A 24996-nucleotide genomic window follows, 5' to 3' on the forward strand; every position below is an offset into this window, starting at 1 on the left:
AGGGAGAGATAGAGAGGGGGGATAGAGAGGGAGAGATGTAGAGGGGAGGGATAGAGAGGGAGAGATAGAGAGGGAGCGATAGAGAGGGAGAGAAAAAGAGGGAGAGATAGAGAGGGAGAGATACAGGTGAGAGATAGAGAGGGATAGGGATCGAGAGGGAGAGATAGAGAGGGAGAGATAGAGAGGGAGGGATAGAGAGGGAGGGATAGAGAGGGAGAGATAGAGAGGGACAGATAGAGAGGGAGAGATAGAGAAGGAGGGATAGAGAGGGAGAGATAGAGAGGGAGAGGTAGAGAGAGAGAGATAGAGAGGGAGGGATAGAGAGAGGGAGAGGTAGAGGGAGAGATAGAGAGGGAGAGATAGAGAGGGAGGGATAGAGAGGGAGGGTAGAGAGGGAGAGATAGAGAGGGAGAGGTAGAGAGGGAGAGATAGAGAGGGAGAGGTAGAGAGGGAGAGATAGAGAGGGAGAGATAGAGAGAAATAGTGAGGATGTAGAGAAAGAGAAAAGAAGCAAAAAGAGTGAGATGTTAGAAGAGAAAACGTTGATAGCGTTTTTATATCATGAATTAACTAGCACCCATATAAAACTAACTTGTGCATGTACACAGCCACGCATACTATCTTCCATATACTTTGGCTGCAAGCAATATGACCCCTGATTTGATTTGTTTTGGTTTGATTTGGTTTAAGTGGTTCATTACCAGTGATGTTGTGGGGTCTTAGCAGGTCCAGCTGGAGATATGGGGCTTGCACAGCTCCACTGTGGCCCTCGGGGGCCCCTGTAGGAAGGTTCCTGTACTGCTCTGTGTCAGGGCTCCAGCCCTGCAGGTCCTTATGGGGGTCCCGTGCGTACAGACGCCCTGCTCGTGGAGGGTGACCCCACTGGTGTGAGGAGGCACTGAAGCTGGAGTCAGGGAGAGATTGGACCCCCAGGGGTGACCAGCACTCCTCTATACAAGCACAAACACAGCATACTTACAAATATATTTGATAAACTACAAATACCACTGTTCAACAGATTAAATCTTGCGTTACATTTTGGTAGATCTCCAACAATATTCATCAGTGGTCTTTACATCAGATTATTCATAGATTATTCATAAATCAGATGCAATGACAAAAAGCTCAAGGTAAAATGTGGGACAATGCATCTGATTATAGTTAAATCAATGAGTGTTTTCATTGTATCAGTCCCTTATTCAAATAAATGGTTAAAAAGATCAACGATACTGACCTCCAGGTGGAAGGGGATACGTGGGGACCAAGGGTATACTGCCATCTGTTGGGGTGGAGGGTTGGACACTCACTGACACAGTAGCAGGTGTCGTTGCCACTGAAATGGTGCCATGCTCACCTGACAATAGGGAGAAATTCAGCACTGAAAAATCCCATTCCCACTGGCATTCTGTCACCACCTAATATCCTCTGTCTAGGTTAACTGTGTTTGGTTAGTCAGATATAACCCCTACCTCAGGTTTCCATTTCAAATACAGATTTCAACAGCTATCATATCAGCTAACATTTGAGTCAAATATTGATTTTTTCCCAGCTTGATATCGAGTGTTGAAATCATTGACAAAAGGGGAACATATGGTTAGTAATGTACTAGATACTAGTTACCTTCACAATAACAACACTTGTCACCTTCCCCTGGAACCAGACTCTGACCCTGCAAGACAAAAGACATTATTTTATTGTTGCTATGACACAGGGCCATGAAAGGAAACTAGTGAGTCGTGTGTCAACAGAACTATAGAGAGGCGGTTGTGGGAACACACATGTTAGAACATTTACCTTAGATAAGAACCCTCTAGTCACACAGTGGTATAAAAACACATTTTTAACATGATGTATTCTGACATGGGTGCACGCGAACACACACGCAAGCGCACACAGATGCACATACAAACACACACACGAGCAGAGTTACTGTAAACCTCAGTGTTCCTGACCTGGGGGCAGCCAGTGGCAGCATGTTGGCAGTAGGGGGCACACTGCACTGTGAGGTTGGGTAGACAGTGGCACAGCTGGCACTGGCCCGCCTTCCATCGGTCCCCAACTGCATGGGACTGGCCATGGAACTCACACTCCTCACAGGGCTCTGTCTGACAGCTGGGGACAGACACACACACATGCAAGCACACACATACACAAACACATACACTGGGTCATTTTACCATCCCTCTGCCAGGCTCCAGAGTACAGGATGTTCCATACATTTATGGGTGTAAAGCAATTCCACTCTTTAACCATTTCTAAGTATCACTTTTACTTGCTGTGATGTTGAAATGGCTGTAAGTTGACAGGAAAGGCCATGTATTTAACAAACATTCATACGTAATGTATTGTATTTAGATGTATTTGTCATCATGTGTAAACATGATGAATGTGATTGAATGTGTACGGTGTCTTTTACCGGCGAGCTTTCCTGTAGATGCCTCTGCACTTTCTCCCATTGCCATGGTTACTAGGGTTGTTGGGACTGCGGAAGGACCACTGGACACTCTGGACCCCACACGGTCCCAAACACTCCCCCCAAGCTGACCACGTCGACCAACCACAGTGGACTGACACACACACACACACACACACACACACACACACACACACACACACACACACACACACACACACACACACACTACGTTACATTGTAGTAATTTAGCAGACTCTCCTATCCAGAGCAATGAGGGTTTCGGCCCAACACAACCGCTAGGCTATCTGCCGCCCACACAGACAGTCAGCGATGCAGCAGTGTAGTACAAACAACACATCTTGTCCAAGTACACATTACTTTCATGAGCCTTTACAGATGTTAAAGGAATTAAACAATTCCTATATGTGTTCATTAACCAATTCAATTTAAATCACTCTGTCTGTTTCTAAGAATTTGTAAGATCCTTATTTGCATAAAATGGACAGAAACCAGTCTACCAAGATTAGCCAATAGAATTTATTCTCGAGAGCGCTGATCATAATATCATGTACATTGGTTTATTTACATCACATTTCGTCATAGCGTCTTGAAGGCTCCTCCTTCTCTCCGACAAGGACAAAGCTACTTCTAAAGTCCATTCCAACTCACTAGCGCACATACATGACACACTATATCTGGATTAACTCCTGAAGTCTCACCACATTTTATTACCACTTAGCAGACAGTTCCAGTCCCCCCCAGATACGGAAAACCTGGAGGGGCTCTCGCTGTCTTATTTTATCTCCACAGAGTTATAGCCGGGTCGGTTCAAACATAGGTTAAGGATCCTCTTTGCTTACTTTAGACACACACATACATTCCTCTCTTCCCCCCCTCCAACCTAGTTGGAGCTGGGTGTATTATTTTTAATTGACTCCTTTTTCATGCTACATAACCTCTAATCCCTAATGGTTAAGTTTCTGAGTAGAATTATTTAATCATTCATCTTAAACCTTGATAAAATATCTTAACAGCAGAATATTGAATGGACAGTAAAACATGTTAACATGAACTTGAACAGAGGTGAAGTCTGGGTCTTGTTTAAGAGACAGGAAATGAGAAAAGATGTAGGGACTAAAAGTGCTTTTAAAATAGTAAGTAGTACCATCTCTCCATATAAGTACACTACATTCCATAATCACATTTTTTTATTCTCCCATTTCTTCCAACTGAACACAACCTAACAGGAGGGTGTGCTGTGTGGTGTTGTGTAGACTAACCTGTACATTCGGTGTTCGGCTGGCAGTGTTGAGGTCTGCCTCTCTCACACGTACAGATCTCACAGTCCTTCTTGACATGCTGTCCAGGCCAGTACCGCACCCCGGCCACCTCACACACACACTCCTCCGGCAACACACACTGCTGGGCATGGTTCATCACCCGACCCTCTGGACACCAGCAACCTGCAGGAGAGAGGAAGGGAGAGAGGCAGGAGGAGAGAGAGGGGGAGAGGAGGAGGAGGGAGAGGGGGAGAGAGTAAAGTGAAGAATAGTGAAGGCTAGGGCTTGGAAATACAACAACTCCCCAGCATGAACAAGTGTGTGGCTAAACACAGTGCTTTATACACACTGTAGGTCAGCAAACTATTCTCTATGTCGGTTAGCGTTCTGTTCTCTTGGGATCTGCAGCCAATAAATGGGATATTTGATCAAGAAAATATGACTACAGAGCACATCCTCCTCTCCTGTTCTCTGACCTGAGAAACATGGTGCAGTCGGGTCACAGACAGAGCCACTGCTGATGTGGGCACAGGACACTGGGCAGGGGGCACAGCTGAGTCTCACCAGGCCACTAGGACATGTGATGTTGGCACAGCCATCTTGAGGGCAAGGCTCTGGAGGAGGGGAGGGGGGGGGGGGTGAGAGAGAAAGTGAGAGAGAGTGAGTGAGAGAGAGAAAGAGTAAGAGAATGTAAGTTCATGGCACTTCATCAATTATTAGCCCTTCCATATCTTGTCAAATATATTTCAGTCTTAGTGGACTTACTGATTTCTGTGGCCAGGTTAGATTCTCCAGGGAGCTGGGTGCAATCTCTGCCCCCATTCTGGGGTGGGATGCATCCCCTTTGCCTTACCTCCACACCCCCACAATCCTTAGAGCAGTTAGACCACGTCACCCACGGCAACCAGTGCCCATCCACTGTTGACAAGAGGCAAGTATGTCACGCAAAGAGGGTTCACATTGTGATAACAATAACAAGTGAAATAACAAGTGATGATGATGATGATTATGATGTCGACAAAGATAACAAATCTAATGATGACGATTCAAATGACAATGATGATGATGAAGATGATGAAGATGCTACTCACTACTGTAAGTCGCTCTGGATAAGAGCGTCTGCAAAAAAATGACTAAAATGTCAATGTAAAATGTAATGATGATTGCGATGATGATGATGATGTTGATGCTGATTGTGAAGACAAAAGTGATGATGATGCAGATACTACTGCCGCTGATTAATATCATGACGATAACAACAACCACCATATGGCTCATCTCTCCCATCTCTCACCAGGACATGACGTGCTGAAACACTGCTGTCTCTGGGTGTCGTCCCCTCTGCACTGACCCAGGGTGTCCCCCAGGGGGCAGAGTCTCTGCCTGCTCATGGAGCCTGTCCCACAGGAGAGGCTACAGGGACTCCAGGGGCCCCAAGGGGCCCAGCTCCTACAGCCCTGCTCATCAGAGGGCCCCCCTAAGGGCCCCAGCAGGGAGTCAGCACAGTCTGCCATGCCATTACACACCTAGAACAAACACACAGAACCAAAACTAGAACAACACCTAGATCACTCCACTTAAAGGCCCAGTGCAGTCAAAATGCTGTTTTTGTTCTGTGTTTTATATCATATATCACATTTTAATATCATACAGCTGATGAATCTAACACTGTAAAAGCTAAAAAAAAATGTATCAGTGTTATTTCCTGATAGTTACTGATTGAAAATACAATCTACACATGACCTTCTAATCAGCAGGGTTGCATGGGCGTGAGTTTTGGCTTTCCATGGTGACATCACCATGCGGTGAATTGGTTAATAGACCAATAAACAAAGAGAGTTCCAAACCACTCTGCCAATCACAGCTAGTTTTCAGTTTTCCCCTCCCAACTCAGACAACCTCCAGACAGTTTTCGAAGATTTGTGTTTGAGAAATATTTTTTTGCTAAAAGATTTCTAATAGATTTCTAATTTTAATGGAAATCTTTTAGAGTAAGGTGCTTAGCTGTTACTCAGAAATTATTTGATGAAAAAATCACTGAATTGAGCCTTTAACATTCCTGGCAGCACTTTATTTGTAAAAAAATATACAAGGGTTATATTCATCAGGCACCAAACAGAAGAAAAAGGACTGAAACTGAAATGTTTTCTGTTGTAAAATGTTTTTACTGTTGAATGTCCTAATGAACACGACCCAGGTATATACAAATGAAGGACATGGTAAGATAATATACTGTGCTGCGTATTTTTGGCCCAAAGCATTTGTTTTGTTCAATGTCAATAAGCACTGAAGTAAAATGTTTGGTTAGGGGAATCTTACTGCTTTGAAGGAGACACACGATCCGTCCAGGCAGGTGAACTCAGGACAGATGTGACTGTTGTTCTTATCGCCAGGGAGAGCAGGGGATGGGCTGGTCTTATCTAGTTACAGGACAATACAACCACAGACTATGGACTCAATTCAATGAAAACGACATGAAATGGACCATCTGAAACAAGTTTGTGCACTGCGGTAGATTCTCTTTTCCTCTCACAACTCACCACACACCAGCTCATCCTCTCCGTGTGGACAGTCGGCTACACCGTTGCACACTTGAGTCGCGTTCACACACGTGCGGTTGTCACATGGAAAGCTCCCAGGGCAAGGTGGGATCCTTGTAGAGCCTAAAAAAACCCAGATGGTGCTCTTTTTATAAACATCTGTTAAAATGTATTTATGGGATGCATGTACTCGTGTTGGTGTGTATATATATTTGCTGTACATATATATTGCATATATTAGTGTTAATATGCATGTATTATACAGTATGGTTCCTATCCAGTAGGTGTCAGTACGATATACAGTACCTTTCAAAAGTTTGGACACACCTACTCATTCATTTATGCTAAGCGTGTGCAAAGCTGTCATCAGGGCAAAGGGTGGCTACTTTGAAGAATCTCAAATTTAAAATATATTTTGATTTGTTTAACACTTTTTTGGTTACTACATGATTCCATATGTATTATTTCATAGTTTTGATGTCTTCACTATTATTCTACAATGTATAAAATAGTAAAAAAGAAAGAAAAACCATTGACTGGTTCTGTATGTTTCATGTATTTTCCATCTGGTGCATTACTAACCGCAGTCATCCACGCTCTCGTCGGAGGCGTCCCTACACTGAGGTATCCCATCACATAGCTGCTGGTAGTCCACACACTGGTCACCACTGCGACATGGCACCTGGCCTGGGCCACACAACCGGGGACAGCCCTGCTCGTCACTCCCGTCCAAACAGTCTGTCTCCCCGTCACAGTGCCACGCCCGGGGCACGCACTGCCCATTGGCACAGGCAAACTCATAAGACTGGCAGGCTGGGGTAAGAGAGAAGGGGGGGGGGGTCAGTTTGGCCCTTACCCACAAGGCACCTAGCTAGGGAGGTCTTATAGATCTGAGAGATTAAGATATGTTGTATGAAGTATATTTGTATGAAGCAATATGGTTGTGTGAATCAATATGAAGTATATTTCACCCAGTAATCCAGATGAGTAATAAGTCCATACTGCAGATACCTATCTAATACTTTCAGCAGTGCCTTGTGGTAGGAGTTATGGTGGTGTTTGGAGTTGGAGTTGTGTTGCAGACACTGTTGAGTAACTCTTGGGCAGACTGCCAGCCTTCCCTCTTGATATTTTCAACAGTATTGTTGCTCTTACCAGAAGTGGGTGAAATCGGGTTGATGGGCGTTGCTATGGTAACTGGGGCCATGGTGACTGGTTGACAGTTGTTCTGGTCCTCGTCCTCTCCGCCCTGGCAGTCTGTCACCCCGTCACATAGCTTGGTGAGTGTCACACAGGTGCCATCAGCACACAGGAACTGACCAGGGGCACAGGTCACTGTCACATAAACAAAGGTTTAGCCACCACGCAGGGGAGGGGGTTTGGATGTGCAAAAAACACATGAAATAGGAAAAATATAAGCACCCACCAGTTATTATATTTTTATCGCATTCACACAGGTACATGCATGCATTCACACAGACGCGCACGCCTGTCAGATGGTGTTTCCAGAGGCCTCAGAGCTCTCAATGCTGTTTGAAAATGTGTCATTTCTAGGAATGTGTCATTCGTACTGTATCAGTCAATGTCAACCTGCTTTAAATGAATTACACATTGCAGTCGAATGTATCATGTCAATATGTCTATTGTTTTCAATGTCTATTGTTTTCAAGTGATAGGAGGACTTGATTGTAAAGATTCATGTACCTTCGGTTGAACAGACGGCTTCATCGGTGCCAGAGGGACAGTCTTTGTGGCCGTCACACACCTTGTCTGCGGGGACACACTGGTCCCCAGGGCACTGGAACTCTCCCGGGGCGCACACACACCCCCTCTCATCACTCAGATCCCCACAGTCATCATGGCCATCGCAGCGGTGGAGGTAGAGCACACAGAGTCCCCCTGAACACAGGAACTCCCCCTGGCCACACACCACCCCGCACTCTGACCACACACAAAAACACTTGAACTTGAGAGGGAAAGACAATAATAGACTCGTACATGTAAAGTATAAAATCTAAGGAACGTGTGTATGCACTAACAGAAATGGTTATAGACACGAGCATACAGTGCATTCGGAAAGCATTCAGAACCCTTCCCTTTTTCCACATTTTGTTACGTTACAGCCTTATTCTAAAATCGCAAAATAAATAGCAAATCCTCTGCCTCCCGAGTGCGCAGGTCTAAGGCACTGCATCGCAGTGCTTGAGGCGCAACTACAGACCCAGGTTTGATCCTAGGCTGTGTCGCAGCCGGCCGCAACCGGGAGACCCATTAGACAGTGCACAATTGGCCCAGCATCGTCCGGATCGTCCCATCGCGCTCTAGCGACTCCTTGTGGCAGGCCGGGCACAAGGAGTTTCCCCCGACACATTGGTGGGGCTGGCATCCGGGTTAAGTGAGCAGTATGTCAAGAAGTAGCATGGCTTGGCAGGGTCGTGTTTCGGAGGACGCATGGCTCTCGACCTTCGCCTCTTTCGAGTCCGTACAGGAATTTCAGCGATGAGACAAGACTGCAACCACCAATTGGATATCAGGAAATTGGGGAGAAAAAGGGGTAACAAGTACAAAAGAATGCAATAATAATAATAATCTCATCTATCTACACACAATACCCCATAACACTGGATCCTGAGTGGAGCAGCGGTCTAAGACACTGCATCGCATTGCTAGAGGGTCACTACAGACCAGAGTTCGATCCTGGGCTGTATCACAACCAGCCGTGATCGGGTATCACATAGGGTGGTGCACAATTGGCCCAGCATCGTCCGGGTTAGGGGAGGGTTTGGCCGGGGTAGGCCAAAATGTAAATAAGAATTTGTTCTTTACTGACTTACCTAGTTAAATAACGGTTATATGAAAAAAATATATATATATATATATTATAATATTGACAAAGCGAAAACAGTTTTTTTTTTTTATGTTAGCAAATTTAGAAAAAACAAAAAACTGAAATACCTTATTTATATAACTATTCAGACCCTTTGCCATGAGACTTAAAATGTAGCTCAGGTGCATCCTGTTTCCATTGATCATCTTTGAGATGTTTTTACAACTTAATTGGAGTCCACCTGTGGTACATTCAGTTGATTGGACATGATTTGGAAAGGCACACACATGTAAGGTTCACAGTTGACAGTGCATGTCAGAGCAAAAACCAAGCCATGGGGTCAATGGAATTGTTCATAGAGCTCCAACACAGGATTGTGTCGAGGCACAGCCCTGGGGAAGGGTAGCCCAAACAATTCTGCAGCATTGAAGGTCCCCAAGAAGACAGTGGCCTTCATCATTCTTAAATGGAAGAATTCTGGAACCACCAAGACTCTTCCTAGAGAAGGCCACTCGGCCAAACTGAGCAATTGGGGGAAAAGGGCCTTGGTCAGGGAGGTGACCAAGAACCCAATGGTCACTCTGACAGTGCTAAAGAGGTCGTATGTGGAGATGGGAGAACCTTCCAGAAGGACAACCATCTCTGTAGCACTACCCCAATCAGGCCTTTATTAGTAGAGAGAACAGATGCAAGCCACTCCTTAGTAAAAGGCACATGACCGCCCACTTGGAGTTTTTCAAAAAGCCCCGAAAGGACTCTCAGACGATGAGAAACAAGATTCTCTGGTCTGATGAAACCTAGGTTGAACTCTTCGGGCCAGAATGCCAAGCGTCACATCTAGAGGAAACCTGGCACCATCCTTACGGTGAAGCATTGGGGTGGCAGCATCATGCTGTGGGGATGTTTTTCAGCGGCAGGAACTGGGAGACTAGTCAGGATCGGGGGAAAGATGAACGGAGCAAAGTGAAAACCTGCTCCAGAGCACTCAAGATCTCAGACTGGGGTGAAAGTTCAACTTCCAACGACCCTAAGCACACAACCAAGATGCAGGAGTGGCTTCGGGACAAGTCTCTGAATGTCCTTGAGTGGCCTGAATATACAGTGGGGCAAAAAAGTATTTAGTCAGCCACCAATTGTGCAAGTTCTCCCACTTAAAAAGATGAGAGAGGCCTGTAATTTTCGTCATAGGTACACTTCAACTATGACAGACAAAATTAGAAAAAAAAATCCAGAAAATCACATTGTAGGATTTTTAATGAATTTATTTGCAAATTATGGTGGAAAATAAGTATTTGGTCAATAACAAAAGTTTCTGAATACTTTGTTATATACCCTTTGTTGGCAATGACTCCTTGCTGTCCCCAGTCCACCTGGCCATGCTGCTGCTCCAGTTTCAACTGTTCTGCCTTACTATTATTCGACCATGCTGGTCATTTATGAACATTTGAACATCTTGGCCATGTTCTGTTATAATCTCCACCCGGCACAGCCAGAAGAGGACTGGCCACCCCACATAGCCTGGTTCCTCTCTAGGTTTCTTCCTAGGTTTTGGCCTTTCTAGGGAGTTTTTCCTAGCCACCGTGCTTCTACACCTGCATTGTTTGCTGTTTGGGGTTTTAGGCTGGGTTTCTGTACAGCACTTTGAGATATCAGCTGATGTACGAAGGGCTATATAAATAAATTTGATTTGATTTGATTTGAATGACAGAGGTCAAACGTTTTCTGTAAGTCTTCACAAGGTTTTCACACACTATTGCTGGTTTTTTGGCCCATTTCTCCATGCAGATCTCCTCTAGAGCAGGGATGTTGAGGCTGTTGCTGGGCAACACAGACTTTCAACTCCCTCCAAAGATTTTCTATGGGGTTGAGATCTGGAGACTGGCTAGGCCACTCCAGGACCTTGAAATGCTTCTTACGAAGCCACTCCTTCATTGCCCGGGTGGTGTGTTTGGGATCATTGTCATGCTGAAAGACCCAGCCACGTTTCATCTTCAATGCCCTTGCTGATGGTAGGCTTTGTTACTTTGGTCCCAGCTCTCTGCAGGTCATTCACTAGGTCCCCCCGTGTGGTTCTGGGATTTTTGCTCACCGTTCTTGTGATCATTTTGACCCCACGGGGTGAGATCTTGCGTGGAGCCCCAGATCGAGGGAGATTATCAGTGGTCTTGTATGTCTTCCATTTCCTAATAATTGCTCCCACAGTTGATTTCTTCAAACCAAGCTGCTTACCTATTGCAGATTCAGTCTTCCCAGCCTTGGTGCAGGTCTACAATTTTGTTTCTGGTGTCCTTTGACAGATCTTTGGTCTTGGCCATAGTGGAGTTTGGAGTGTGACTGTTTGAGGTTGTGGACAGGTGTCTTTTATACTGATAACAAGTTCAAACAGGTGCCATTAATACAGGTAATGAGTGGAGGACAAAGGAGCCTCTTAAAGAAGAAGTTACAGGTCTGTGAGAGCCAGAAATCTTGCTTGTTTGAAGGTGTCCATATACTTATTTTCCACCATAATTTGCTAATAAATTAATTAACAATCCTACAATGTGATTTTCTGATTTTTTTTCATTTTGTCTGTCATAGTTGAAGTGTACCTATGATGAAAATTATAGGCCTCTCTCATCTTTTTTTTGTTTCAAATATTTTTTATTAAACACACACAAGAATGGTGTATAGGTATACATGACAGGTATACAATTCTTATCTAAACCTAAAAGAGCATACAGGAACAACAAGACCCAGAGTTCAAATAACAAATAATACAAAACACGACATACAAAACAAGGACACGTAGAAAGAAAGAGGGAAGATGTCTCCCCCCCCCCCCCCCCCCCTCCCAACTGCTCGGGTGGTAGGGCCAGCACACGCTGCCCAAAGGTAGATTAAAATTTTACAATTGAGAGTGCGTTAATAAGTACAAATTCACAGCGCCGACTCGTCCAAGTAGGAGAGGAAAGGTTGCCAGATTTGATCAAATGTTGATAATTTATTGTTCAGAATATATCTAATTCTTTCTAAGTGTACAGTGTTTGCCAATTCACTGAGCCATAATTTGGTAGAGGGCGCTTCCCTCCTTTTCCAAAACAACAAGATTAGTTTTTTTGCCGAGATGAGACCATACGAGATTAGTTGTTTTTGGGGGTTGGTTAATCCGTTTAGGGACTCAGATACTCCCAGGATTATCAGAAGCGGGTCTGGATCTATTGAAGTCTCCAAAACTTCAGAGAGGATCCTAAAAATTCCACACCAATAACCATGCAAGCTAGAGCATAGGGCAAAGCAGTGGAGTAGTGTACCCTGCGTAGCCTGACATTTATCACATGTAGGGGATGTGTCAGGAAATATCCTATGCAGTTTAGTTTTGGAATAGTGTAATCTGTGTGATACCTTGAATTGTATGAGACGGTGTCTGGAATTAATGGAGCATGTGTGGATATACTCCAAGCTCTCTTTCCAGTCTGCCACTGAGATGTCAGTCCCTAGTTCTTCCTCCCATTTTGCCTTGATGGCATCAGTAGAAGGTGTGCTAACAGATTGAAAAGCATCATATAGACGCGATATCAGTTTATCTGAGGTGGGGCATATTTTTATGCATCCGTCAAACATGGAAGGTTTAGCATTCCCAAATGTTGGGAGGTGTTTTCTAACGTAGTCTCTAATTTGTAGGTATCTGAAAAAATTACTTCTGGGAAGATTATAAGTTTCCCTCAGCAGCTCAAAGGAAGCAAAGGTCCCTTCTATGTATAAATCCCCTATGGTGCTTATCCCCAACTCTCCCCATCGCTCAAAGGTGTTATCAAGGTTAGAAGGGGCAAAGGAGGGATTCCTGGCGACAGGGAGCATGAATGACATTGGTCTGAGCTCAAAGTGGACTTTAATTTGCTTCCAGATTCGGACTGTGCTATGTATTATAGGATTGTTACAATAAAGTGACATCTCCAGATTGACAGGCGACAAAATCACAGCGCCAATAGAGAAGGGGTGACACTCCTCACGCTCCATACTAAGCCAGCTGGGTGCCGGGAGTACGTCATCCAACAGAAACGTAACAATGCGGAGGTTAGCGGCCCAGTAATAAAATATAAAATTTGGGAGAGACAATCCTCCTTCCATCTTGGATTTACAGAGGTGTTTTTTACCTATCCTGTGTGTTTTATAATCCCAGATGAAAGGATTGATAATTGAGTCCAGTTGTTTATGAAAGGATTTAGGTATGAATACTGGGATGTTCTGATATAGGTAGAGCAGTTGTGGGAGGAAGACCATTTTAATGGCATTAATTCTTCCGAGCAGAGAAATTGGGAGAGTTCTCCAAAATAGTATGTTTGCTTTGAGTTTTTGTATCAGAGAGGGGAAATTCTCTTTAAATAGTAAGGAGTATTGTTTGGTAACTACAATTCCTAGGTAGGTAAATTTTTCTGAAGATAACTTAAATGGGAGATGTTCTAGCCAGGAGGTATTTTGCGACCGTATGGGCATTAATTCACTCTTGTTCCAATTTATTCTGTATCCCGAGAAGGTACCAAACAAATTGATCACATCAAGAATAGCTGGGATACTAGCCTGGAGTTCTGTTACATAGAGGAGGATGTCATCTGCGTATAGGGAGATCTTATTTAGAGTATCTTTAGTATTATAGCCGTGTATTGCTGCATGAGATCTAATCGTCTGAGCGAGCGGTTCGATAATTAGGGCGAAGAGCATAGGTGACAGCGCACAACCCTGCCTTGTCCCCCTGTTGAGGTTAAATCGGGGCGACAATGATTGGTTAGTGAGTATTCTGGCACAGGGGTTCCTATATAAAAGCTGGATCCAATTTATGAACCTATCTCCAATATTAAATTTCTGTAGGACCTTGAATAGATAGGGCCACTCAACTTGGTCAAAGGCCTTTTCGGCGTCAAGAGATATGACGGCAAGGTCCACGTTGGGTAACCTCTGAGAATACATAATATTGAAGAGGCGCCTGAGATTGAAGAATGAGTTTCTGTTAGGGATAAAGCCGGTCTGATCCGAATGGACCAATTTGCCAATTAAAGTGCTAAGCCTGTTAGCCAGAGTTTTTGCTAAAATCTTTTGGTCTGTATTAAGGAGAGATATTGGTCTGTATGACCCTACCTCTTCTGGATCTTTACCCTTCTTATGTATAACTGTAATGAACGCTTCGTCCAAAGTAGAAGGGAGAGCTCCATCCTCATTGGCCTGAATCAACATTTTGTGCAGATAGGGGGAGAGCATGTTGCTGAATGTTTTATAGAATTCACCAGGGTATCCATCTGGGCCCGGGGTCTTGCCACTCTTTAGAGATTTAATTGTTTCTCGGATTTCATCAAGAGATATTTCCTTATTCAGGAAGTTAGAATCTTCCTGGTTCAGGGCAGGAAGATTAGTCCCCCAAAAATGTTTGCATAATTAAGGGGTTAGGATCCGCTTTAGATGTATATAGAGTCTCATAAAACTGCCGGAATCTGTCATTGATGTCTTTGGGGGAAGAGAGTAATTCCCCAGATGCAGATTTAACCCTGTGAATCATTCGGTCACTCACATTTTTTCGAAGTTGTCTGGCGAGTAATTTGTGTGGTTTGTCATCAAACTCAAAATATTTTTGCTTGGCATAGAGAAAAGATTTAGCAATTTTAGCTGAGAGAATCTGATTATATTCAAATTTTAAAGAGGTAATTTTTTTATGTTTCTCCATAGATGGGTGGCTAGCATTCTCCCTATCCAGTAAGTGAATTTGTCCCTCTAGTTCTTCCAGTTTTCCTCTGTTTTGCCTACTCCTGGCAGCCTGAAAGGAGATGATACAGCCTCTCAGATAAGCCTTCAGTGTTTCCCACAATAATGCTGGGGAGGTCTCTGTGTTGTCGTTGGTATCAAAGAAAAATTTAATTTGGTCTTTAAGATATTCACAGAATGTTGGTTCTGTGAGGAGCTGAGGATTCAACCTCCAGACCCTCTCGTTTGGTACAATGTCACCCAAACTCAGGGAGAAGGTGAGTGGACTGTGGTCCGAGATTATAATATCATGATACCTCACATTACAGGTATAGGGGAGTAGTCTAGCATCCAACAAAAAGTAGTCCATTTGAGTGTAAACCTTGTGAACATGAGAGTAAAAGGAGTATTCCCTACCCGTAGGGTTAGCGATCCTCCATATATCAAATAAGTTAGAATTTTTTATGTAGGTATTCAAGAATTCGCTTGAATAGGAGGTAGGGGTTCGCCGGGTAGAGGATCTATCCAAATATTGGTCTAGCACACAGTTAAGGTCCCCTCCAATGACCAGGTTAGTATGGGAGATATCTGGAATCAGGGCAAGGACTCTTTTGAAAAAAGAGGGGTTGTCAATGTTTGGCCCATAGATATTTAGTAGAGTTACTGAGGTAGAGTGGATTTCTCCTATTGCGATCACATACCGACCCTCTTTATCCGCAATAGTGGTTATGTAGAAAGGGAATTCCTTTCCGTACCAGAATCGCTGTACCTCTCGTTTTGGCAGAGAAGTTAGAGTGATACACTTGCCCCACCCACCTACACTTAAGTCTGCTATGAGAGTTATTCTTCAGATGGGTTTCTTGCAAAAATATAATATCAGACGAGAGTGCTTTCAAGTGGGCTAGGACCTTGCCCCTCTTAATTGGTTCGTTTAAACCCTTGACATTCCAGGAAGTGAATGTAAGCCCCACCCTCCTCTCGTTTGTAGTTCCTATGGTGGCCTGCATACCATGTAACTTGATAAAAAGGTAAGAAAGCGCACCAAACCATCACGATCAGCATATGTAGCACCTACACCCGAGCAGTATCCAACCCACCCCTCCCCCTGCAAGCACCTTTACTTCCCACCCTGTTCCCCTAATTTCCACAACACTTACCCCCCATCAACCCACATTTAACAGGCATGTACAAACAGGAGAAAAAAAGGAAAAAATAAAAAAAAAACACATTGTCTGGCCGATGCCAAAAAAGCACGGCGTGACCTCGAACAAGAGGTAAAACAAAAATAAAATACCAACTATACGTTCACCTCTCACTATCCTAGAACTTCTACTAACATATGAACTGAGGAGGCTCCCGCGAGTTAAGTGTTCAGTTAGCATCTAATAAACCTAAACCGAATAAGTTGCAACTTAAACATATTGCGCATTTAAGCGTCATCCTGGGTCAATCCCAGAGATAAGCAAGATATAGCCTCAAGATAATATTGCTAAGCACTGCCGGTCAAAAAATAAACCATCCGCAACCGACCTAGTCAGCCGTACCTTTACATACTGTGGGTCAGGAGATCGGAACAAGGATTTGTTAAATTAAACGTTCCCCCAATAAAAAAAAATATGTTTAATAAAAAATAAGTAAAAATATATACCTTATATATATATATATATACATACACATACATACACACACACATATATACATACATACACATACCTATATATACATACACACACATCCATACATATACATGTATGTATACATACCCACACAAAAAAATCATATATAAAAATATATATTTAAAGATAATGTATTGTAGCGACCCGCACAGACAGCTGTGTGTTATGTGCTAGGCTAGGAGGTGGTTGTGTTGTACTGACCAGTACCCGGTGTTCGCGGGGTCCGACATGTCAATCAACCTGCTATCTGCCAATCACGGGAATGCCTGGAATGTTCTGATGCCGGGCATCCTGGTGGTTGGCGGAGTGGCGTGGAGGGGGGGTTGGGCATTGGAAGTTAAGACCAGGTTCAGCCTTTGTTCTCTCTCTCTTACATCTGGGCTTCACAAGAGAAGGTCACGGTTGGATTGTGGGTTATCTATTTGGCGTGTGCTACGGCCCAAACAGTAGCCTGTGTAAAGTTGGTTCAATAAACCGTCAATTCGCAAGCTCAGGCCTCTGTCTGGACAATTGTTCATTTATGATCTAGTCAGGTCATTACATTGGTGTCAGAAGTAAAAACGTTGATACAAGTTAGCCAGCTAGCTAGCTGACTTATGTGGCTAGCTACCGTAGGTGAGAACGGGATTGAAAATGCGTCGAGGGAATCCGAAAGTGAAGGTGGAGGTAGGGGACGATTATGGCCAAGGAGGTGCGTGTGAATGGACGTCGGGGTTCTGTCTGAGGAGATCGCCAGGGCGTCGGAGCGCAGAGGCCGCTTGAGGGAGGACGTTAGAGTGATGGTGGCTGAAGCGGGCATGAGTGCTTCGTCGAGTGTATTTCGCGCGGATTCTGGTGGGCGGACCGGTGGCGACGTCGACGCGGCGTGACGAGGAATCTGGGGCTCAGGATGTAAACAAACATGGCGGCGCCCAGTTCCCGGCTGCGTCCGTATCTGTTAAGACCCCGAAGTATTCCGGTAAGGCGGATTGGGAAGCTTTTCATGCTCAGTTTGAACTGTTAGCTCATTTTAGGGGTGGTCGGATGAAGAAAGGGCACTGCAGTTGGCTTTATGCCTCACGGATGAAGCTCTGTCCTGTTTGATATTGATTAGCCCCGAGGACAGGCATGATTATGGTGCTCTAGTGGGAGCACTGAGGAGGCGCTATGGACAGTGTGTACAGCCCGGGCTACTGCGCTCCGAACTGAGGAATAGACGCAGGCAGCCTGGAGAGCCTCTACGGGTGCTAGCTAATGACATTGAGAGCCTCTCTCGGCGGGCATATGCTCACATGCCCCCTCCGTGCAGAGCGAGCTAGCACGGGACCAGTTCATACAGGCGCTCTCCCTACGGAGCTGCGCATACAGACCCAGCTGGCTCATCCTGAGTCATTGCAGACAGCCTTGGAGATGGCTTTGGAGAGGGAGCTGGTGTGGGCTGGGGCTTCAGCTGGGGCTTTGGTGGGGGTGCAGGGAGACACACCCTCTGTGCGAGCTGGGGGCAGAGCAGCCCGGAGCCGGAAAAGCCTGCTTGGGTGGCCGAAATGACAGAACTCATTCGGGCTGTGTCGCTACAGGCGGCACGGAAACACAAGCCCTGGTCCCAGGGTCTGCTGGGGTTGTGGCCAGCCAGGCCATCTGCGCCGAGATTGCCCCATGTCCCCCAGAGCTCAGGGAAACGGCTCGGGGTCCGCATAGACCGGGTAGTGCGGACCCCTGGCTTTCTATCCCAACCACCATCATCTTCAGGAGGAGCCCACCGGCACAGACGGGGAAGCAAGGCTCCACTTCCCCCAGAAGCAGACGAGGGCAAGCGGAGGGAGCCTGTTGTTGTGGTGGGCCGGACCTGTGTTGGGGACTTTTGTCATGTCCCTGTCACTGTGGAGGGGGTGCCCTGCTCCGCCCTGGTGGACACTGGGTCCACAGTAACCCTGGTGAGGCCAGATATTGTGCCAGGTTGGACTCAGTGTGAGCCTACAACTGTGCAGCTCCGCACAGTCACAGGTGAGCTGGCACCCATGAAAGGGAAGGGAATAATGACTCTGACAGTAGGGGGCAGGACTGTGCGTCATCCTGTGTGGGTGGCGGCTGTGCAGGACCCTTGTATCCTGGGGTTGGACTTTCTTAGGAGCACAGGCTGCCAGTTAGACCTAAATAGGGGCACACTGAGCTTCCAGGGAGGGACGGAAGTCACCATGGCCCCCCCTAATGTCACATTCACTCAACCCAACAAACCCTTTACTCCAACAGTTAAAGCAGCAGAGACTCATGGCTGCGCCCCTCCCCACAGCTGTGTGTGACTTTTCCCCAGTCCCCCTGTCACCTACGGCGGTGTGTTACATTCCCCCAGCTACCTCCATGACACAGCCCTCTGTGAGCCCGGGCCGCACCCCCCAGCCCAGCTACCCCAGATGGGAGAGGAGAGGACACTGTCTGCAGTGAGGGAGATATGGGGAGGAACTGTGTTGGTCTTGACCCTGAGCAGCAGGAACGGTTGTGGCAGTTGCTGTTTGAATTCAGAGACAGCTTTGCGTTGAGTGAGGAAGAGGTGGGTCAGACTCTTCTGGTGCAGCATGAGATCGACACAGGTGATGCTCGACCCATCAAGACGCGTCCCCGCCGTATCCCGCTGGCACGCCAGGAGGCGGCAGACAAGGCTGTGTTGGAGATGCAGCGGGCAGACTTCATTGAGCCCTCAGACAGCCCCTGGGCGGCGCCAGTCGTCATGGTTCCGAAGAAGGGGGCAAGCTGAGGTTCTGTGCGGACTACAGGCGGCTGAATGAGGTAACCAGGAAGGACTCATACCCCATACCACGTATCGATGAGTCGCTGGACCTGGTTAGGGGTCCTCCTGGTTCTCCTCACTAGACCTCCGCAGTGGCTACTGGCAGGTGCCCCTCTCCCCAGAGGCCAGAGCCAAAACTGCGTTCTCCACTAACAGAGGACACTGGCAGTTCAAGGTCCTGTGCTTTGGCCTGTGCAACGCTCCAGCTACTTTTGAGCGTTTGATGGACAGGGTGCTGGATGGCATCCCCCGACAGCAGTGTCTGGTATACCTCGATGACATCCTGGCCCATGGCAGCTCCTTCCAGTCAGCCCTGGGGCGCTACGGCGTGTGCTGGAGAGGGTGGCTGCCGCAGGTCTGAAGCTCCACCCCGAGAAGTGCCACTTCATGAGGAGAGAGGTGTCCTTCTTGGGCCACCGAGTGGGGAAGGAGGGGATCAGCACCATGGAGGACAAGGTAGGGGCTGTCAGAGACTGGCCCACCCCCACCGACCAGCGTCAGCTGAAGAGCTTCCTGGGCCTGGCCTCGTACTACAGGAGGTTTGTACGGGGCTTCTCAAGCGTTGCTGCTCCACTGAACCGCCTGCTGCCGAAGGACAAGGCTTTCACTTGGACAGTGGAGTGTGAGGAGGCGTTCAACACCCTCAAACGTGCACTGATCGAGGCCCCGTGCTCGCCCCCTGACCTCACCTTGCCCTTTATCCTGGACACAGACGCGAGCAATGTGGGCATGGGTGGGGTGCTGGCCCAGGTGGGGCCAGAGGGGAGAGAGTGGTGGCGTACTTCAGCAAAACATTTGACAAACATGAGCGCCGCTACTGTGTCACCCGGCGGGAGCTCTTGGCTGTTGTGGCTTCCGTCAAACACTTCAAGTACTACCTGGGTGGTCTGCCCTTTACTGTAAGGACTGACCACTCTGCTCTCCAGTGGCTCATGTCTTTCAGAGAGCCAGAGGGGCAGGTGGCACGCTGGTTGGAGGAGCTTCAGCCGTATGACTTCACGGTGGTGCACAGGGCAGGGGCACGCCACTCCAACGCCGACGCCATGTCCCGTCGGCCCTGTACTGCAGACGGCTGCCGCCACTGTGAACGGAGAGAGGGACGGGAGAGCTGCGGGCAGAGGAGGGTGTCTGTGCCACAGTGTGTCGGGCGAGCGGGCCTGTCTGCTGTGAGCTGCAGACTGTCGACGTGGCTGAATGGCGGCAGCAGCAGGGACGGGACACAGACCTACAGCCAGTGCTACAGTGGGTAGAGGCGCAGGTGAGGCCACCATGGGAAGAGGTGACAGCGCTCTCACTCGCGACCAAAGGGTTGTGGTCGAAGTTTGAGAGACTGCGGCTGGCTGATGGCGTGCTACAGCGGGCATGGAAGGAGTCAGCTACGGGAGAGGAGAGGTGGCAGGTGGTGGTCCCAAAAGCATTGCGGGAGGCTGTGCTCCAGAGTACTCATGGGGGTGGGGACTGGACACTTTGGGGTCACAAAAACACTGCGCCGTCTCCGTCAGGGCTTCTACTGGGGGCAGCACAAGAGGGATGTGGAGGACTTTTGTCGCCGCTGTGACAACTGCACAGCGAGAAAGGGCCCCCAGGCCGCTCTCATGCTCAGCTCCAACAGTTCCCAGTGGGGCTCCCATGGAGAGGGTGGGAGTGGATGTAGTTGGGCCGTTCCCCACCACAGACAGTGGAAACCGCTGGGTGCTCACGGCCATGGACTATTTCACAAAATGGCCCGAGGCCTATGCTCTGCCTGACCAGGAGGCAGAGACCATCGTCGACGCCCTGACAGCGGGGATGTTCAGCAGGTTTGGAGCTGCAGAGTCCATCCACAGCGACCAAGGCAGAAACTTTGAGTCCCGTGTGTTCGCCACCATGTGTGAGAGGCTGGGTATGCACAAGACCCGCACTACTCCTCTCCATCCTCAAAGTGATGGCCTTGTGGAGCGCTTCAACAAAACGCTTGGACAGCAGCTGGCCATCGTCTCTTCCAAACACCAGCGTGACTGGGACAAGCACCTGCCTATGGTCCTCATGGCATGCCGCTCCGCTGTCCAAGACTCCACCTCCTGCACGCCTGCCCTCCTCATGCTGGGGAGAGATCCGCACCCCTGCGGAGATGGCGTTGGTCGGCCCCTGGATAGCCCTCATGTTCCTCCGGGGCCGGAGTATGCCCGGAGACTCCAGGACCGCCTGGAGACAGCCCACACCTTCGCCAGAGAGCAGCTGGTGAATGCAGGTGTGAGGCAGAAAAGGAACTATGACGTGCACACCCGGGAAGGCACTTTGTGGCTGGGGAGCTGGTCTGGGTCTACAGCCCCTAAGGAAAAAAGGCAGATGCCCCAAGTTGGACAGTCACTGGGTGGGACCCTGCAGTGTCCTGGAGAGGGTAGGGAGGTTGTGTACTGGTGCAGCTTCCTCCCAGGGGGAGAAAGGTGGCACTGCACCGGGACAGGTTAGCCCCATACAGAGGGGCCTCTTCTCCCCAAACCCCAGGAACCCCCACAATTCCCCTCTCTGGCAATGACATTCTCCAGGCACCCACCCTCAGGTGCCGCAGACAAGGCTCCAGACAGCCCACTCCCCCTGTCTCCCCCTGTGTCACCGCGTGGTTCCCCAGAACCACGGACTGTATTACCCGTTCCCGCTTCCTTGTCCCCCATCCCTGCCTTCATCCCCTGGTTCCCAGAGGGGCACTCTGCGACCATCACGGCCACGCAGGCAAAGGAGACCTCCGGGTCGCTTCAGAGACTTTGTTTGTTCCCTCGGGGACGAGGGACTTTGTGGTGGGGGGGCTGTGTAGCGACCCGCACAGACAGCTGTGTGTTATGTGCTAGGCTAGGAGGTGGTTGTGTTGTACTGACCAGTACCCGGTGTTCGCGGGGTCCGACATGTCAATCAACCTGCTATCTGCCAATCACGGGAATGCCTGGAATGTTCTGATGCCGGGCATCCTGGTGGTTGGCGGAGTGGCGTGGAGGGGGGGTTGGGCATTGGAAGTTAAGACCAGGTTCAGCCTTTGTTCTCTCTCTCTTACATCTGGGCTTCACAAGAGAAGGTCACGGTTGGATTGTGGGTTATCTATTTGGCGTGTGCTACGGCCCAAACAGTAGCCTGTGTAAAGTTGGTTCAATAAACCGTCAATTCGCAAGCTCAGGCCTCTGTCTGGACAATTGTTCATTTATGATCTAGTCAGGTCATTACAGTATATACATCCATATGCACACATACACATACAAACATTCATACCCCAGAATAACAATCCACACTGATTTAAAATATACACATACATAATACTAAAATGCTAAGAGAAAATAGTAATAAAGTACAAATAGTAATTATATTTACGCACACCTACACATAGACAAGCAGAACGGCACAAAACATCAACTTGCTAACCAGGCGTCTGCCCCCTCCCAACCATCACCCCCAGTCCCCTGCAAGCAATAAATAAATGGTATGGTAGTAAGAGTGATGTAAGGATTGTAAAATAAATAACGAAACAAAACAAAAGTGGGGGAATATAAGTATATCCGTCCGAAGGCGTCAGTGATCAAACCTGGAGGTAAAAAATATGCATCGCTGAGCACAGCCGGGATGAAAGTGAATTTAACTTTAAATGAGAGCTCTGACCGCCATCCATTGGTCTGCTCAGCGTCTTACATGCTCGGTAGCCCTTGTTGAGCCCGTTTAATACGTTTTCACCGAATATGGTATAGTATGGATTCGAGTCCATGAGCAGACCCTAACACGCACTAACAAGGCACTCTAACCTGTACGGGGGATTGGTGCTTTGCCACATCGGGCGCATAATCCTCATAGACACGGAATGGATGCCCTTTATGTGACAGGTTGCCCCTCATTCGAGCTTCACGCAGGATAAGATCCTTGGTCTTGAAAATGTGACAACAGATTATTACTGGGCGAGGACGTTGGCCCGGTCCAGGCACTGGGACAAGGGAGCGATGTGCGCGGTCCAGCTGGGGATCCGAATCCAAAACATCCGATCCCATTGCATCCTTCAATAGCTTGGCGAAGAAGTCGGTAGGGCGAGAGCCCGCCTCTATCCCCTCTGCCAGACCAACAACGCGAAGGTTATTACGTCTGGATCGGCCCTCCAGGTCCACCACTTTCACAGAAAGCCTCTGCACAGTATCCTGCAATGACGAGCATAGCTTCTCTAACTCGTCGATCCTACCAGCGTTGAATTCAGAAGCTTTCTCAAGGTCCACAATACTCTGGCCATGCGAAGCGACCGTTCGAATGACGCTCTCGATTTTGGTGTCCAGCTCAGCAATAGTGGCCTTAAGATCCTCAGCTATAGCAACACGTAGCTCCCCCAAAGCCCGGGTAAGTTCTGTAAGTGTCACGTTGTTGCATGTGCCTCCCGCCATGTCTGTCTCGTTGTTTAGTGGGGAGTAGGCCTCCGGTGTGGATTTATTGCCCTTTGGTCGCTTATTACTCGGCATTTTCATATAAAAAGTTACAATCTTGTATTAGAAAGAAACGTTTGTTGTAAAAAGTGCCATAAAGTAGGTTAAATTAGATTATTTTGCAAAAAAGTTGCAGGAGCCTCTCACGCACAGCCGGTTCACTCCAACATGCTAGCTCCGCCCCCCTCTCTCATCTTTTTAAGTGGGAGAACTTGCACAACTGACTAAATACTTTTTTTTTGCCCCACTGTAGCTGTGCAGCGACGCTCCCCATCCAACCTGACAGAACAAGAGGATTTGCAGAGAAGAATGGTAGAAATTCCCCCAAATACAGGTGTGCCAAGCTTGTAGCATCATACCTAAGAAGACTCGAGGCTGTAATCGCTACCGAAGGTGTTTCAACAAAGTACTGAGTAAAGGGTCAGAATACTTATTTCCATATTTTTTAATTTGTTTTTACAAAAAACAGTTTTTCTTTGTCATTATGGTGTATTGTGTGGAGATTGATGATGTAACGTAACAAAATGTAGAAAAAGTCAAGGGGTCTCAATACTTTTTTCGAATGCACTGTACACACCTAGGCTTGTTAATACTAATATGAAATTAGTCAATAATAGACACCTACACACATCGAGTACAAAAACACACTTATGGACACTAGACAGACATACATTTTCAATCACACCCACCTTGCTCGTCAGACCCGTCAGCGAACCCACAGTCCAGGTGTCCGTCACACACGCGGCTGGCGGGCAGGCAGCGCCCGCTGGCACACTGGAACTCCCCCAGCGGGCACAGGGGCACAGGGGTGGCAGGCCCACAGAACTCCTCGTCTGATTGGTCGGCACAGTCCGGATGCCCGTCACAGCGCAACGCCAGGTCCACACAGGGCCCGCTGGCACAGCGGTATTGCCCCGGGGCACAGGTTGATGGGCACAGCTCGTCAGAGCCGTCACCGCAGTCGTCCTCGTTGTCACACACCCATAGGGAGGGGACGCAGCGCCCCCCCGTGCACAGGAACTCTGACTCCTGACAGGGGGAGGGAGGTGGGCACGGGGAGCCCTCACATTGCCATAAGCCCTCAGTACATGAGCTGGAAGACCGCAGATATACAGAATACATCAAACCCATGAAAACACCTTCCAGGTACACATAAACACACAGGGCAAATCCTAACAGGACTTACTATCGAAGTTAGTATCCTTTCTATTCATTCACCCAGCCACAGAACCTACCACAAAACCTATTCACACAACTAATAAAATGTTCCTCTCAGGTGTGTAAAATGACAAAATCAGTCTAGCTGAACTGAGAGACATGTGTTAGTAAGTATCAGTTTCGACACCCCAAATGAAAATGT

The 24996-nt window shown here is 47.6% G+C and overlaps 1 protein-coding gene across 1 annotated transcript in view; it reads right to left on the reverse strand.

Moving 5' to 3' along the window:
- The window catches only part of sspo (SCO-spondin), an 89720-nt gene that overhangs the window by 53801 nt on the left and 10923 nt on the right, over nt 1-24996 (reverse strand). Inside the window, 15 exon segments of the mRNA XM_065019063.1 lie at nt 702-950; nt 1235-1354; nt 1621-1669; nt 1953-2112; nt 2417-2567; nt 3697-3879; nt 4173-4310; nt 4462-4614; nt 4991-5222; nt 6016-6116; nt 6237-6359; nt 6819-7049; nt 7392-7571; nt 7941-8177; nt 24326-24729. Coding sequence (XP_064875135.1) covers nt 702-950; nt 1235-1354; nt 1621-1669; nt 1953-2112; nt 2417-2567; nt 3697-3879; nt 4173-4310; nt 4462-4614; nt 4991-5222; nt 6016-6116; nt 6237-6359; nt 6819-7049; nt 7392-7571; nt 7941-8177; nt 24326-24729 — 2711 coding nt within the window.

This window comes from Oncorhynchus nerka, linkage group LG6 (assembly GCF_034236695.1).
Source record: "Oncorhynchus nerka isolate Pitt River linkage group LG6, Oner_Uvic_2.0, whole genome shotgun sequence".
Taxonomy (NCBI): Eukaryota; Metazoa; Chordata; class Actinopteri; order Salmoniformes; family Salmonidae; genus Oncorhynchus; species Oncorhynchus nerka.